The following is an 18,415-nucleotide window of genomic DNA, read 5'->3' as shown; positions in this document are numbered from 1 at the left end:
ATCCTCAGCTTTGGGTATTTCATTTCTAAAAAACAGGTAAAATTCAAGTATGCTAAGTTTAAGATCAGTCCACTAAGAAAATAATAGTATTCATAAATTTGTATCTGCCAAACAGACCTACAAAATATGTGAAGTAAAAGCCAATAAAACTGAAAAGATGAATAGACAGATCCATTATTATCGTTGGAGACTTCAATATCTATCACTCTCTAGACAGAGAATCCACAAATCTATAGGAAAGCTCAACCACACCATCAACCAACAAGATATGTTTAACATTTGTAAAATCCTCTGCCTGACAACAGCAAAATATACATTCTTTTCAAGCATTCAAGGAATACATACCAACATAGACCATATCCTGAGCAAACTTCTGCAAAAAAAAAAAAAAAATTAAAATTATACAGAATGTGTTCTCTGGCCAAAATGTAATCAAACTAGAATGACTAATATATCAAGCAATTCTGCAAACATATGGAAACTAAACAACACAGTTCTAACTAATCCATAGGTCAAAGAATACTTCTAAACGGGAATCAAAGGTTATGTTGGAATGTTAATTACATCTCATTACATTAGAGTTATGGCTCTTATTAAAAAAAAATGAAATCTTGCCATTTGCAACAACCTATATGGGCCCAGAGGGTTATATGCTAAGTGAAATAAGATGGGCAGAGAAAGACAGTTACCATATAATTTCACTTATATATGGAATCTGGAAAACAAACAAAAAAACAGACTCAAATACAGAGAACAAACTGATGGTTGCTGGTGATATGGGTAAAATTGGTGAAGAGGTGCAAACTTCTAGTTACAAAATCATGGAGATGAAATGCACAGCATAGGAAATATAGTCAGTAATATTGTAATAACATTGTATGGTGACTATACTTACATGGTGAGCATGGAGTAATGGATAGAACTGTCATATCACTGTGCTGTACACCTGAAACTAATATAACATTGTGTGTCAACTATACAATAATAAAATAAGTTATGGCTCTTCATCTTTAAAAAAAATTTGAACAATGAAAATGAAAATAGAACATCAAAATTTGTGGGATGCAGCTAACATAGTGTTCTAAGATAAATTTATGCAGTAAAGGCATACATTAGAAAAGACGAAAAATCTCAAATCAGTCATCTAAGCACCTACCTCAAGAACTTAGAAGAGTAAAATCAAAGCAAAAAGAAGGGAAGAGAAATAAAGATAAGAGTAGAGATCAGTGGAATTGAAAATAGAAAAACAATAGAGAAAATCAATGAAAACAGAAAGCCAGCTATTTGGAAAATTGACAGACCTTTAGCAAGATTGATAAAGGAAAAAGAGGACACAAATGATCAGTATCAGGAATAAAACAGGGCAAGCATATCACTATAGTCCCTCCAGATACCAAAGGATCATAAAGGAATACTATAAACAATTCTAAACATGTAAGTGTGAAATCTAAGTGGAATGTAATAAATCTGCCAAAAATACAAATTACCACAACTCACACAATGTGAAATAGATTAGTTGAATAGTCCTATATAACTATTAAAGTGAATTCATAATTTAAAAGTTTCCCAAAAAGTAATCTTCCAGGACCAGGTGGTTTTACTAGACAGTTCCACCAAATGTTTTAAAAAGAATTAATACCTATTCTACACTATCTCTTCCAGAAAATATAAGAGAAGGGAACATTCCCCAGTGAGTTTTATGAGACTAGAATTACCCAGATGACAAAATCTAACAAAGACAGTACTACGAAGAAAATCATAAATCAGTGTCTCTCATTTACAGCCAACTGATTTTTTTACAAAGGTGTAAAAGCAATTTAATGGAGGAAAGTCTTTTTTAACAAGTGGTGCTGGAGCAATTAGATATTCATAGACCAAGACATGAACCTCAACTTAAGTCTCATACTTTATGCAAAAATTAATTCAAGATGGGTCATATTTAAAGGTAAACATGAAAATATAAAACTTTTAGGAAAAAAAAAATAAGTGAAAACCCTAGGTACCTACAGCTTGGTGAAAAGTTCTTAGACATGACACCACAAACATGATCCACATGAGGAAAAATATTCAACAATTTGGACTTCATGAGAATTAACAGTATTTGTTCTGTGAAAGAACATGATAAGAGGATGAAATGACAAGAAATAGATTGGGAAAAAATATTTGCAAACTATGTATATCACAAAGGACTCTATCTAGAATAAAGAACTCTAAAGCTCAGCAGTTGAATAAACAAATAATCTCATTTGAAAATTGGCAGAAGACATGTCACTTATCAGAGTGAATGACAAACACATGAAGAGATGCTCAACATCATTAGCCATGAGGGAAATGCAAATTAAAACTACCATGAGAAATCACTTTATAATCATTAGAGCAAGTAAAATAAAAAATAGCATCAACACCAAAACTGGCAAGAATATAGAAAAACTATCACTCATGCATTGCAAATGGGAATTTAAAATTGTACAGCCAATCTGGAAAATACTGCTGCAGTTTCCTAAAATACTAAGCATGCATCTACCAGGTGACCCAGCAATTGCACTTGTGGGCATTTATCCTAGAAAAAAAAAAAACTTATGTCCTTAAAAAACCTGTATACTGTTGTTCATAATAGCCTTATTTGTAATGCCAAAAACTAGAAATAATCAAAATGTCCTACCATAGGTGAATGGTTGAACCAACTTTGATACATTTATACCATGGAGTACTACTCAGCAACAAAAAGGCATGAACTATTGATACACACAACAACTTGGATGGATCTTGTGGGCATTATATCGAGTGTAAAAAGCCATACATACATACCTTATACATACCTTATACCAGTATCAATTTCCTGATTTTGTTACTGTGCTGATGTTACATAAAATGTATCTATTAGGGGAAACTGAGTGGAAGAGTACAAGAAACCTCTCTGTGGTATCTTTGCAACTTCCTGAAATCAAAATTTAAAAATGAAAAGAATTAAAAGTTAGAATGATAAAATCTCAGAATTAGAAAGATCTTGAATGATCTCTGCAAATTTTACTAAACCTAACAGCATCGTCCTTAAAACATGAGTTTTGCCTAATGATGGGAAAGCCCAGAAAAACACTGTAACGGAGATTTTCCCAGTGTGGAGTCTTAAAAAAATGAAGCTTCAAAAGCACGATATGGAAGTGGTAACTCAGAAAAAAAAGATAAATTTTTAAGTTGTGAAGGTTTGGCTATTTTTTTTTTCTTTAACCCTCCCCTCCCCTGCAGTTTTATTTTCTAAAGTAAGTGTCTCCTTCATTACTTTTTAAATATGCGTTAGTGGGTAGATACATAGAACATTTTAGAAAAGGTAAGTTGTTGAGACAGGAAGAGGACTAAAGGAGACGCATAGGGACTACTGAACTTACTACACACACTAGCATTTGGTACCATTTGAGTTTTGCACCATTTAATTATCAAATGTGTAATTATTATCTTTCATATTTATATCTTTAATTTAGGATTATAAATAAACCAAAATATTGGTAATGGAATGCAGTGTGGTCATCTTAAACTAATAAAGCAGCTTTCTGATAAGATTCATAGTTTTTTATATTCATGGATTTAAAAATCTGAAAATTTTCCATATCTAGTTTGAATAAGGGGATTCTCTCAGTCTTCCTATACAAGCTAATTCTATTTTTAGAAAGTTGTCCTTACAGGTACTTTCTGATTTTGAAACCAAAAAAAATCCATCTTAAGTCTTCTTTTTTTTTTAAATTTATTTATTTATTTTGAGAGAAAGAGAGGGAAGGAGGGAGAGAATCCCCAGCTGACAGCACAGAGTCTGACACAGGTCTCAATCTCATGAACCGGAAGATCATGGCCTGAGCCAAAATCAAGAGTCAGATGCTTAACCAACTGAGCCACCCAGGCACCCCATTGTGTGTTTTATTTTAAAAGAATATAGTATTCTTCTAAATAAATAAAGAGTTTAATTGCAGTGGTGACTTTTATCATTATGTTTACAGGGAAATCAAAGAAGAAACCTAGAGTCTACAGTGTCTCAGATTGAGAAAGAGAAAATGTTGCTACAGCATAGAATTAATGAGTACCAAAGAAAAGTAGAACAGGAAAATGAGAAGAGGAGAAATGTAGAAAATGAAGGTAAACTGTTTCTACTTTTGAAAAACACTGAAATTTCTGGCTAACACTATACTTGAGGTCTTTGTCATGAGGTGTCTTAAGGTTAGGGCCTATGATATATTTTTGAAGTCACAGTCCTAGGACACCTCATGACTTAATTAACCATGTTCCAAGATAAATGTATAACATATTAAAGTCAGTAGTCCTGTTTTAGCTAAAAGAGTGATTTTCATCCTTGTATGCATATTGGAGTCTCTTGGGAAGCTTTAAAGAATACTAATTTCATGCCTAACCTCTGAAATTCTAATTGAATTGATCTAAACATGTGGCCTGGGCCTTGGTATTTTTTATAAGCTCTCTAGGCAATTTCTTACAAGCAGCAATTTGAGAATTATTAACTAAAATTTCATGTTTTTTTCATATTAGTGTTAAAAATACATTTAAAATATCTTTCTATACCCTTGATCCAGTGATTCATTTCTAGGAATTAATTTATGTATACACTTGTGCACATGCACACTGATATATAAACAAGGTATTCATTGTAGCATTATGGCTAAGATGTACTTTTAAGTGAAAAAAATAGTATTGTTTAAAATGAGAGTGCTTGTCTGTATATGCTTAAGTGTGTGTGTAGATGTGGAAAAATATATATTTTGTGTGTTTTTATGTATGAGGGTATGGACACATACACTGTCTTACGAAGCATATGCAAGAAATGAGTAATAGTTGTTGCTTGGGAGGAGAACCAGAAGGACTGGGAAACTATGGAGGGAGGAAAGCCTATCCTACACTAAGACCATTCGGTACTTTTGAATTTCGAACTGTTTTTTAGATCTTTAGATATTCAAAGATTTATGCTATTCAAAAATAAATAATACTAGAACTAGCTTTATTATATTTCACTAGTAGATTGAGCTTATTAACAGAATAAAGAATTTAAATATTGAGGCACCTGGGTGGCTCAGTCAGTTGAGTGTCCGACTTAGGTTCAGGTCATGATTTCACGGTTCATGAATTCGAGCCCTGTTTTGGGCTGTGTGCTAACATCTCAGAGCCTGGAGCCTGCTTCAGATTCTGTGTCTCCGTCTCTCTCTGCCCCTCCCCAGCTCATGCTCTGTTTCTCTCTCTCTCAAAAGTAAACATTAAAAAAAAAAAAAGAATTTAATTATTACAAGACTGAAAACAAATCTGTTGTGGTCTATATTGTAAAACAATGCTGTACTTTTTGTTGAATTTAAATATAAGTACTTCCATGATGAAATATGACTTTGGGAGTGGACCTATTGTAGCCGACTATGGCTACAATAGTTTTTTAAGGTACTTACATGTTTCCTCTATAATAACTTTCTAATTTCTACATTTTTTCTTCATTTTCTAGTTTCTACATTAAAGGATCAGTTAGAAGACTTAAAGAAAGTAAGTCAGAATTCACAGCTTGCTAATGAGAAGCTGACACAGTTACAAAAGCAGGTGAGTTTTTTAACTAAGCTGTTTAAAATTATAATTAATTAAAGTAAATTTGATTGTATTTTGGTCAACAACCTATTTTCTTGCTCTCACCATTTTTTTTTTTTTTTTAATAGCTAGAAGAAGCCAATGACTTACTTAGGACAGAATCAGACACAGCTGTAAGATTAAGGAAGAGTCACACAGAGATGAGTAAGTCAATTAGTCAGCTAGAGTCCTTAAACAGAGAATTGCAGGAGAGAAATAGAATTTTAGAGAATTCCAAGACACAAATGGACAAAGACTATTACCAGCTGCAAGCTGTGTTAGAAGCTGAACGAAGAGACAGAGGTCATGATTCTGAGATGATTGGAGACCTTCAAGGTAATATTTTTTCTTGTGGTAAAATTTACTGGTTTAGCCATTTTTAAGTGTACACCTCGGTAGCATAAAGTCCATTTTTATGCAACCACAGCTACTATTCATCTCTAGAACCTTTTTATCCTCCCAAACTAAAACACTATACCCATGAAACAATAATTTGCCATTCTCCAGTCCTTCCAGTTGCTGGTAACCACTATTCTACTCTATTAATTTGACTACCTCATAAAAGAGGAGCCATACAATATTTATCCTTTTGTATCTGTCTTATTTCTCTTAGAATAATGTCTTCAAGATTCATCCATGTTGTAGCATGTATTAGAATTTCCTTCTTTTTTAGATGTGAAGAAGAAGGATCCCTTGTGCACTTCCCATCTATTGGTAGGACTGAAAATCAGTGCAATTACTGTGGAAAACAGTATGGATGTTCCCCCAAAAATTAAAAATAGAATTACCATATGACCCAGTAATTCCACTACTGGGTATTTACCCAAAGAATACAAAAGCACTAATTTGAAAAAGAGGAGTGCACCCCTTTGTTTAATGTAGCATTATTTATAGTAGCCAAAATATGGAAGGAACCCAGGTGTCCCTCCATAGATGAATGGATAAAGAAGTAACATGTACAATATGTATGTGTATATATACATATACTGTATATTATATAAAGAAGTGATATATATATGTGTATACATTGTGTGTATATACACAGTGGAATATTACACAGCCATAAAAAAAGAATGAAATCTCGCCATTTGCAACAACATGACCAAACCTAGAGGGTATAATGCTAATTGAAATAAATCAGAGAAAGACAAATACCATATGATTTTACTCACATGTGGAACTTAGGAAACAAAAGAACAAACAAAAAGAGACAAAAAACAGGATCTTAAATACAGAGAACAAACTGGTGGTTGCCACGGATAGGTGGGTGAAATTAGGTAAAGAGGATTAAGAACACACCTACCAGTGAACATTGAGTAATGTATAGAATTGTAGAATCATTGTATTGTATACATGAAACTATTATAACACTGTTAATTATACTTGAATTTAAAAAATTAAAATTTGGGGGCGCCTTGGTGGCTCAGTCAGTTGAGCATCCGACTTCGGCTGAGGTCATGATCTCATGGTTCACGAGTTCGAGCTCCATGTTAGGCTGTGTGCTGGCAGCTCAGAGCCTGGAGCCTGCTTTGGAGTCTATGTCTCCCTCTGTCTGCCCCTCCCCAGCTTGTACTCTCTCTCTCTTTCTCTCTCTCTCAAAAATAAATGAAACATTGAAAAACATAATAAAAAAATAAATAAAAATAATAAAACTTAAAACTTAAATTTTTAAAAAGAAATAAGAATTTTCTTCCCTTTTAAGTGTGAATAATGTTCCATTATATGTATATACCGTATTTTGTTTATCAAAGGAAGGTAATTTTTAAAAATCTATTTTTAATTGTGGCTAAAAACATATTAATCATTTTTAAGTGTAAAGTAATATATTTTTTATCATATTGCTCTCATAAACAAAATAACTTTGGTGAAATTGGAAGTGATTAGCATTCTTTCTCTTTCAGGATAATTCCTACTTTTCTGTCACTTTGTAATTTCTTCACTCTCACAGGCACCCCTGTGTGGTCAGTAATGTATTTCTAATTTTACAGCCAGATTACTGAAAACTTAATTTTAAAACATGCCTAATTCACAAAAGCCTTACTCAAAGTGGGACTAATCAAAAGAAGATTATAACTATTAAAACCTGGGAAGTCCTTGTGCATTGTTGGCAGAAATAGAAACTGAATTACAGAAATAGAATCCCATTGCTAATAAAGAACTATGTTCTTAGGAAGGTTAGGATTACAGATATCAGCTGTCTTTATAAATCTAAAAGGAAAAAAATTGAGTGTAACAGTAAAGAAACAGTTTTGGTAATGGAAATATAATCAATTTGTTTTCAAAAAGATTCCTGTCTCTACCCACTTCTCACATATTTTTCTATTTTCTGTTCCTATTAGCAAAAGGATCCATACTACATAATCAAAACAGATACGCATAGAAGTTGCCAGATGTCTCAGGGGAAAGTTGGAGGAGGGGTAGTCCTTTTAACCTTAGTCACAGGATGGGAACATAGTTTGGGTTCTCATGGGGCTTGATGACTAGCTATAATTCTGTGGAGAGAGGTCAGGGTCAGTTTTTGTGACTATGGAAACGGAAATTAAGATCTCCTGTTGGTTTTTAGCTGAGGAGCGTTGTGAAATCTTATTTCTCAGGGACTAGACTTAAAATAGATTTGAATGTAACCAAGAAAGTAACTTCATTATATGCGTTAAAAAAACCTCCTAGTTCACTTCCTTAAATTGCTTCTCTAGGTCTTTTTATGTACAGCTTATTACCTGTGTGAAAGTCACTTCACCTGCTTTCTGTATATATAAACCAAGGAGATTAGAATAGGTGACCCTTATAATCACTCCAATTTTAAAATTATTTAAGTCTGTGATCTGCTGGATATGACTGAGCTTTGAAGTGCTTTTGCTTTCAAGGAAGAGACCATCATATGTTCATCAACAGTGGTTTTAACTGAATCTAATATTTAGATATAGGTGAAGGTAAGGAAAATATATAGCATGCTTTATTGTTGATGTTTATCCTTTTTCAATGCTTCATGAATCAAAAAGCTCATATACATTTAAAATGCACACAACTTGGTGCGCCTGGGTGGCTCAGTCAGTTGAGCATCTGACTCTTGATTTCAGCTCAGGTCATGGTCTCATGGTTTGTGCGTTTCTGCCCTACATCAGGCTCTGTGCTGACCTCGCAGAGCCTGCTTCAGATTCTCTCTCTCCATTTCTCTCTTCCCCTTCCCCACTTGCTGTCTCTCAAAAATAAATACACATTTTTTTTAATGCACACAACTTGGGGTGCCTGGGTGGCTCAGTCAGTTAAGTGTTCGACTCAGGATTTCAGCTTAGGTCATGATCTCATGGTTTGTGAGATCAAGCCCTGGGTCAGGCTCCACACTGACAGCAATTCTCTCTTTCTCTGCCCTTCCTCCTCCACACTCCTGCATGCGCTCTGTCTCTGTCTCAACATGTAAATAAACTTTTAAAAAATGTACGCAATTTATATGAGGCTCAATATACATATTAAAGATTCATCATGGTAAAAAAAACCCACAGATCTTACATTAATCTTCTGTGGTTCATAGGAATTTCAGGTCCCTCAGGTATAAATTTCTCACAGTTTGTGATGCTGGGCTTCTGACAGGGTCATGATTATTTCCTAGTTAAATGTCTTCCATGTATCCATAATGGGCAGAAGCTTCTTTGTTGTGTATGGGAAATGACTTCCCAAACATAACTGGTTAATAAATATTTTAGCCTTTGTGGGCTACATACTGTTGCTTTTACGTATTCTTTTTTACCTTTCACAACCCTTTAAAAATGAAAAAGCATTCTTAGCTTCATGTCTATAGAGAAGCAGGCTGAGGGCTTGAAGTTTGCCAACACTTGGACTAGTATTTCAAGGCTGCTGTAACAGACAAAAGCTAGCTTCTAAAAGTCTAGGAGATAGAGGCTTAAACAAAAAGAATGGATACAGATCAAAATGTCATTAAAGAATGAAAATTTTAAATGAAATGATAAGCTTGTCATCCAGTAACTTTGTGATTCTTAGATTGAAATGCAAAGAGAAATTTTTTTAATTAACCATTTGAAAAAGTTTTGTTAAAAACCATTTTTTAGTTGGTTTCTTCAACTTTGAATTTTGGAAAATTTCATACATATACCACAGTAGAATATTATAATGATCTCCTTGTGTGTACTCATCATCCAACTTCAGTAATCTTCATCTAGCAGCCAGTCATGTTTTGTTTATACCCCCACCTCCCTTTCCCAAACCTCTGACACTGAATTCTTTTGAAGCAAATCTCAGGCATTACTTTGTTTAATTTGTAAATATTTCAGTATCTCTTAAAGCTAAGGACTTTTTGTTTTTTTTGTTTTTGTTTTTAACAATACTGCATAAACTTTATTTTTTTAACTGCTGGATTTTTTTTATTTTTTAAAATTTATTTTTTAATTTACATCCATTTTAGTTAGCATATAGTGCAACAATGATTTCAGGAGTAGGTTCCTTAATGCCCCTTACCCATTTAGCCCATCCTCCTCCCACAACCCCTCCAGTAACCCTCTGTTTGTTCTTTGTATTTAAGAGTCTCTTATGTTTTGTCCCCCTCCCTGTTTTTATATTATTTTTGCTTCCCTTCCCTTGTGTTAGTTAATCTGTTCTGTGTCTTAAAGTCCTCATATGAGTGAAGTCATACAATACTTGTCTTTCTCTAATTTCACTTAGCATAATACCCTCTAGTTCCGTCCATATAGTTGCAAATGGCAAGATTGCATTCTTTTTGGTTGCCGAGTAATACTCCATTATATATATATACCACCTCTTCTTTAACCATTCATCCATCGATGGACATTTGGGCTCTTTCCATACTTTGGCTATTGTTGATAGTGCTGCTATAAACATTGGGGTGCATGTGCCCCTTCAAAACAGCATCCCTGCATCTTGGATAAATATCTAGTAGTGCAGTTGCTGGGTCATAGGGTAGTTCTATTTTTAATTTTTTGAGGAACCTCCACACTGTTTTCCAGAGTAGCACCAGTTTGCATTCCCAAGGACTTTTTTTTTTTTTTATGTTTTATTTATTTTGAGAGAGAGAACTAGCATGAGCAGGAGAGGGGCAGAGAGAGAGGGAGAGAAAAAGAATCCCAAGCAGGCTCCACACTGCCAACGCAGAGGCCAACGTGGATCTCTATCCCATGAACTGTGAGATCACGAGTCAGACGCTTAACCAACTGAGCCACCCAGGCACCCCAAAGATAAGGACTTGAAAAAGAATAATAACCGTAATATCATCAAACCTGGAAAAAAGATAACAATATTGTAAAATATCTAGTCAGCGTTCACATTCCTCAAGTAGTCCCATAATCTGTTGTTTTTGTTGTATTTATTTAGCTTCAATTAGGATCCTGTCAAGCTCTGTACATTGCATTTCATTAATGTGTCCTTTAGGTTTCTTTTATCTATAGGTTTCTTCTCCCTTTTTTGTTCTTTGAAGTTTGTTTTTACTGTTATTTGAAGAAACTAGCAAACATGTTGCTCTGTCCCTTGTAGTACTTTAAACTGGTGCATCTAGAGGCTTGATCTATTTCAGATAGGGCTTTGACAGAATTTTTCAATTACTTTGAAAGAATATTTTGTTTACAAGCTTATACTTGTAAGCGGTATTATTTAGGCACCAGGAAGCAAATAAAGTCGGGCTATCTTGTTTTGTGATGTTAGCAGCTATTGAATATCATTGCCTAGATCCTGTATCTATTTAGGAGTTTTCAACTATGATGATCTATTTGTATCATTCTTCATTCATTTGTTAATTGGAATACTACTATTCAATTAAATAGTTATAATGAGGTACAGCTTATAAAATAAAGTCTGACTAAATATTTATTCTTTTAGTGTATTTCAGAACAGTAAGTCATTTCCCCTCCATCCTCCAAAGATGACCAACGACGTTTTTAAATATATTTATGAACTTCTGGATTTTAATATATTTGATATCCGTTAGCCCATTGCAGTATTTTTACTGATGCTCATTTGAGGCCAGTGAGAATCTCTTCAAATTTACTGCTCCTTTTCTTTTTGTTATGCATAATATATTTTCTAGAATTATTTTCTCTACCAGACCTGGAGTTACCAGTTTTCTAAGGAACAGTAGTCATTTTTTGTGGCATATGGCGTTCAGAGACTGAAGCCTGGGTACTGTGGGTACTTAGTACTAATGGGTAGGTAAATGTTTGGAAGACTTATTAATGGACAAAAGTAGGAAATACTTGTTTCCCATTATAATTGTTAATTTCTTACTTTATGGTATTGTCATCAGAAACTATTAGCAGGTTTTTACTTCTTCTGAAATGTTTAATGATTTTCTTTTTGTTTTTAGTTCATAATAATTTTTGTTTTGTTTTTAACTGTTACATGGGAACTTGAAATTGTATAGGTTTTTTTACTTACTATGGTTTTAGGGTTGCTTTTTGGAAGAAAAAACAACATCCATTTTCTAATCAGTGAGTTTTCTCACCCCTTGGTGACTTAGTTCTAAGATTCCATTTATTCTTTGTGTCTTTAGTCTGCCAGTTTTGTTTTGTTTTTTTTTTCTGAAGTGTAATTAACATACAGTATTATACTAATTTCAGTATACAATATGATTCAACAATTCTGTGAATTTGTTGTTGTTCATTAAGATAACTGTACTCTTGGGGCACCTGGATGGCTCAGTCAGTTAAGCGTTCAACTTCGTCTCAGGTCATGATCTCATGGTTCGTGAGTTGTAGCCCCACGTTGAGCTCTCTGCTGTCAGTTCAGAGGCTGCTTCAGATCTTCTCTCTGCACCACCCACCCCCCACCCATCCCCCACTCTCTGTCTCAAAAATAAATAAACATTATTTTTTAAAAAAGATAAGTATACTCAATCTCCTTTGTTTTTGTGCCTGTCCCCCCACCCACCTTTTCTCTCGGAACCACCAGTTTTCTGTATTTAAAAGTCTATTTTTGTTTGTTTCTTTTCTTTGTTCGTTTGGTTTCTTAAATTCCACATATGAGTGAAATCACATGGTATTTGTCTTTCTCAGACTGACTTATTTCACTTAGCATAATACCCTCTAACTCCATCCGTATTGTTGTAAATGATAAGATTTCGTTCACATTTATGGCTGAGTAACATTCTGTTGTGTATATGTATACCACATCTTCTTCACCCTTTTATTAATAGACACTTGGGTTGCTTCCATATCCTGGCTATTGTAACTAATGCTACCATAAACACAGGGGTGCACTTAACTTCTCAAACTAGTGTTTGTGTTTTTTTTAGGTAAATACCCACTAGTGGAATTATGGATTGTATGGTAATTCTATTTTTAGTTTTGGGGGGGACACCTCCATACTATTTTCCACTGTGGCTGCACCAATTTGCATTCCTATTAACAGTGCATGAAAGTTCCTTTTTCTCCACGTCCTCATCAACACTTATTATTTCTTGTGTTTTTGATTTAGCCATTCTCCCAGATGTAAAGTGATAGCTCATTGAAGTTTGATTGGCATGTCCCTGTTGATTAGAGATGTTGAGCATCTTATCTCAACATTGGAAAAATGTCTCTTCAGGCATTCTGCCCATTTTTAAATAAGATTATTTGTGGGGTTTTTTGGTATTAAGTTGTATAAATTCTTTAGATGTTTTGGATATTAACCTCTTATCAGATAAGTCATTTGTACATATCTTCTCACATTCACTAGGTTGCCTATTTGTTTTGTTGATGCTTTCCTTCCCTGTGCAAAAGCCTATAATTTTGGTGTAGTCCCAATAGCTTCCTTTTGCTTTTATTTCCCTGGTCAGTGGAGACATATCCAGAAAAATGTTTCTGTGGCTAACATCAAAGAGATTACTACCTATGTTTTCTTCTAGGAGTTTTATGGTTTCATGTGTCACATTTAGGTTTTCAATCCATTTTGAGTTTATTTTTGTGTATGATATAAGAAAGTAGTCCACTTTCATTGTCCTGCATGTAGTTTTCCCAGCCCCATTTGTTGAAGAGACTGTCTTTTCCTCATTTTATACTCTTTCCTCCTCTGTTATAGATTAATTGACCACATAAATGTGGGGTTATTTCTGGACTCTTTATTCTGTTCCATTGATCCATCTGTGTTTTTGTGCCAATACCATACTGTTTTGATTACTACAGCTTTGTAGATCTGGAAATCTGGGATTGTGATACCTCCAGCTTTGTTCATTTTTTTTCAGGATTGCTTTGGTTATTCAGGTCTTTTAAGGTTTCGTACAAATTTTAAGATTATTCTAGTTCTGTGAAAAATGCTGTTGATATTTAGATAGAGATTATGTTAAATCTATAGATTGTTTTGAGTAGTATGGGTATTTTAATAATATTGGTTCGTCTAATCCATGAGCATGGAATATTTTTCCATTTGTCTGTGTCATCTTCAGTTTCTTTCACCAGTGTTTTAGTTTTTGGAGTACAGGTCTTTCACCTCCTTGGTTAAGTTATTTCTAAGTATTTTATTATTTTTAGTGTAATTGCACATGAGGTTTTCATAATTTCTCTTTCTGCTACTTCATTATTAGTATATAGAAATGCAACAGATTTATGTATGTTAACTTTGTATCCTGGAGCTTTACTGAATTGATATATTCATTTTAATGGTTTTTTGGTGAAGTCTTTAGGGTTTTCTGTATATAGTATCATATCATCAGCAAATAGCAAAAGTTTTACTTTTCCCTTACCAATTTGGATGCATTTTATTTCTTTTTCTTGTCTGATGGCTGTGCCTAGGACTTCTAGTACTATGTTGAATAAAAGTGGTGAGAGTGGACATCCTTTTCTGTTCCTGATCTTAGTGGAAAAGCTCTGCTTTTCCCCATGAGTATGATGTTCACTGTGGGTTTCTCATATATGGTCTTTATTATGTTGAGGTATGTTTCCTCTAAACCTACTTTGTTGAGAGTTTTTATCATGAATGGATGTTGTTTTGTCAGATGCTTTTTCTGTAAAAGCATGTGGTTTTTATTCTTTGTCTTGTTAATGTGTTTTATGACTCTGATTGATTTGCAAATATTGAATCACCCTTGCCTCCTGGGAATAAATCCCATTTGATCATGGTGAATGATTTTCCAGTGTATTGGTGGATTCAGTTTGCTATTGTTATGTTGAGAATTTTTGCATCTGTGTTCACCAGAGAAATTAGCCTATAGGTTTCCTTTTTTTGTAGTGTCTGGGTAATGTGTCCTTATAGCATTTTTCCTTCTTCCTCCATTTTGTGGAATAATTTGAGAATAGGTATTAACTCTTCTTTAAATGTTTGTCACATTCACTTGTGATGCCATCTGGTCCTGGGCTTATGTTTGTTGGGAATTTTTAAATTACTGATTTCAGTTTCATTGCTAGTAATCAGTCTGTTCAAATATTCTATTTCTTTCTGATTCAGTTTTTAAGAATGTATTTCTTCTAGGTTGTCTAACTTCTTGGCATATAATTTTTCATAATATCCTCTTATAATCCTCTGTATTTCAGTGATGTCAGTTTTTATTTCTCCTCCTTCACTGCTGATTTACTTATTTGAGTCCTTTCTTCTTTTCTTGATAAATCTGGCTATATGTTTATCAGTCTTCATCTTTTCAAAGAACCAGCTCCTTATTTCATTGATCTGTTCTATTATATTTTTAGTTTCTGTTGAATTATTTCTTTTCTCATCTTTATTATTTCCTTCTTTGTACTGCCTTTGAGCTTTGTTCTTTTTCTAGTTTCCTTAGGCATAAGGTGAGTTTACTTGAGATTTTTCTTGCTTCATCATGACATAGTCCTGAATTGCTATAATCTTCCCTTTAAAAAAAAAATGTTTATTTTTGAGGGAGGGAGAGAGGGAGGGAAGGAGAGTGCATGCGTTCGCGTGAGCAGGTAAGGCAGAGAAAGACACAGCATCCGAAGCTGGCTTCAGGCTCTGAGCTGTCAGCACAGAGCCCGATGCAGGGCTTGAGCCCATGGACCGGGAGATCATGACCTGAGCCCAAGTCTGATGCATATGACTGCCCTTAGCCCATATACCTCCGTTGAGGTCACAACTTAGCCCATAGCCCATATACCTCAGTTGAGGTCAGGGAGAGGCTTTCTTTGGCGGTTAAGACCTGCAGTCAAATCAGATGCCTGACCCCATTCTGTCTATTGGGGCTGCCAACAGTAGTGCCAGTCTGTAGGGTGTTCTCCCTGCCTTGTCCCCAAGAAGCTTATGTTGGTGGGTATGGCCAGCCGTCAGACCCATTTCCTACCCCTAGTCCATATGTTCAGGCTGGAGTTGCACTGCTGTGTGTGGTTATCTTCCCCTCTCCCCAGGTCAGGAGTTGCTTTGAAGTTGTGTGAGTCCCTGTCAGGGCTACTTGCAGTGTGTTTCTCTGGCAGAAGCTGCTTTGGAGTGAGGCAAGTTGGATGGCGTGGATCTGCAGAAGAATGTGTCAGGCAGTCTCTAGGCTGGGCCATGGGGAGACATTGTCCCCTGCCAGCTCTTAGCCTTTTGTTCTTGGCGAAGTCTCCTAAAGATCCCTGGCCCTCCAGTGTACATTCTGAGATTAATGAATCATCTTCCCATATACTCCAGGAATTTTTCAAATTGCAGCTTCTGTGCTGTATTTTAGCAGGGTTTATTATGGTGGCTCTTTAGGGGCAGTAACTCAGTTTCCTGTTGTCCTCCAACTCTCCCAGAGCTGGCCAACTCATTTTTAAAGTACCCAGAGTTAAGCCCTTCTGATTATAAAAACTCACAAAGTTAAAGCCCACTGGTTTTCAAAGCCTAATGTTATGGGGACTTGCCTTCCCAGTGCAGGTTCCCCATACCTGGCCTGCCTGGGGGAGGGTTTGCTCCTCTTCTTTCTTCATGCTTATGGTGTCCCTCCCCTTTCTGGGTAGTCACCATGGAGTTTCATTTCTGACTGCAATTCCACCTCTCATACCCTTCTCAGTGTGGCTTCCTCCTCTCTATGATTAGCTGTTGAAGTCTGTTCTGCCAGTCTTTCGGTCTTTTTCTGAATTAGTTGCACTGATGTGGCTGTTACCAAGGTGTGTCCATAGCAAACTTAGTTTCTTCCTGCTGCACCATCTTCCCTGTAAATGTGTTTAATCTCCCCAATTTTTTTAAATTTTTATTTATTTTTTATTTTTAATATGAAATTTATTGTCAAATTGGTTTCCATACAACACCCAGTGCTCATCCCAACAGGTGCCCTCCTTCAATGCCCATCACCCACTTTCCCCTCCCTCCCACCCCCCATCAACTAGTCTCCCAAATTTTGAAACATGTTTTAAAAGTTACCGCTATGATTGTGGCTTTTTTTTTTTTATAGCTCCCTTGTATTTCTAACAGCTTTGCTTTGTATATTTTGTTTATTGAGGTGAAATTCATGTTACCAAAAAAATTTAACTGTGCAATTTAGTGTCATTTAATGCATTCTTAATGTTGTGCAATCACCTCCTTTATCTAGTTCCAAAATTTTCATTATCCCAAAAGAAAACCTTGTACTTATTAAATTATCCATCCCTATATCCCCCTCCACCTAGTGCCCGGCAGCCAACTTCTGCTTTGTATCTCTGAATTTAGCTATTCTGGATATTTCAGTTAAATGACATTATACAACGTGTGACCTTTTTTATGTCAGACTTCTTAGGATATTTTTAAGATTCATCCATGTTGTAGCATGAATCAGTACTTCATTTATATCTGAGTAATATCTAGTGTGTGTATATACCATATTTATTTAACCATTCATCTGTGGATGGACATTAGAGTTTCTACCTTTTGATTATTGTGGATAACACTGCTGTGAACATTCATGTATTTATTAGAATACTTGTTTTCAGATCTTCTGGGAATATCTAGGAATGGAAATGCTGGGTTATATGATAACTCTGTGTTTAACATTTGAGGAACTATCAACTGTTTTCCACAACAGCTATACCATTTTATATTTCCACCAGTGATTTAGGAGTGTTTCAGTTTCTCCAAATCCTTGCTAATGCTTGTTATTTAAGTGAGTTTGGTTATAGTCACCCTAGTGGCTGCAAAGTGGTATCTCATTGTGGTACTGATTTTCATTCCTCTAATGACTAATGATGTTGAACATATCTTTATGTGCTTACTTGCACATAAAATATATGTACATTAGGTATATGATTTACTAATATTTATTCCCATTCTATAGTTTGTCTTGAAAATGTCCTTTGATATACAGAAGTTAATTTTGATGAAATCCTATTCATCTGTATATATGTTGCTTATGTTTTTGGTGTCATATCTTGGAATACATTGCCGACTCTAGTATCATCAAGAGTTACCCCTATATCTTCTTCTAAAAGTTTTATGGTTTTAGCACTTATATTTAGGTCTTTGACCTAAGTTGAGTTAATTTTTGTTAATTTTAATGGCATGATGTAGGGGTCCAACTTCATTCTTTTGTGTCAAAATATTAATTTGTTCCAGTACCCCTCATTGAATAATCTTGTCATCCTTGTTGAAAGTCAGTTGGCTGTGTTTATATGGGTTTGTTTCTGGATTCTTAGTTCTTTCCAGTGTTCTATAGATCTTTCCTTATGCCAGTACCACACCATCTTAATCTCTGTAGCTTTGTAGCACATTTTGAAATTGGGATGTTTGAGTCCTTGAACTTTATTATTCTCTTACAATATTGCCTTAACTCTTTTCAAGGCTCATTGCAGTGCCATATGAATCTGATGGTATGCTTTTCCATTTCTACATTAAAGATCTTTGGAATTTTGATGGAGATTATATTGAATTTATAAATCATTTTTGGTAGGATTGCCATCTTAACATGTTAAGTCTTCCAGTCCATGAACGCAGGCTGTATTTCTGTTTATCT

At 34.8% G+C, this 18,415-nt stretch overlaps 1 protein-coding gene and 1 long non-coding RNA gene across 5 annotated transcripts in view; one reads left to right on the top strand and one right to left on the bottom strand.

Moving 5' to 3' along the window:
* The window catches only part of ROCK1 (Rho associated coiled-coil containing protein kinase 1), a 157,519-nt gene that overhangs the window by 88,882 nt on the left and 50,222 nt on the right, over positions 1–18,415 (top strand). For all 3 annotated transcript variants that reach the window (XM_027068615.2, XM_027068614.2, XM_015066575.3), the window contains exons 14-16: positions 3,990–4,125; positions 5,486–5,577; positions 5,691–5,937. In XM_027068615.2, coding sequence (XP_026924416.1) covers positions 3,990–4,125; positions 5,486–5,577; positions 5,691–5,937 — 475 coding nt within the window. The remainder of the gene's footprint in view (positions 1–3,989; positions 4,126–5,485; positions 5,578–5,690; positions 5,938–18,415) is intronic.
* Positions 1–18,415, bottom strand: part of LOC106970032 (uncharacterized) — a 63,717-nt gene that overhangs the window by 19,919 nt on the left and 25,383 nt on the right. For both annotated transcript variants that reach the window (XR_008291763.1, XR_001429446.3), the window contains exon 2: positions 346–373. This is a non-coding gene — a long non-coding RNA (uncharacterized LOC106970032). The remainder of the gene's footprint in view (positions 1–345; positions 374–18,415) is intronic.

Source organism: Acinonyx jubatus, chromosome D3 (genome assembly GCF_027475565.1).
Source record: "Acinonyx jubatus isolate Ajub_Pintada_27869175 chromosome D3, VMU_Ajub_asm_v1.0, whole genome shotgun sequence".
Lineage (NCBI taxonomy): Eukaryota > Metazoa > Chordata > Mammalia > Carnivora > Felidae > Acinonyx > Acinonyx jubatus.
This window is presented reverse-complemented; position numbering and strand designations above follow the sequence as displayed.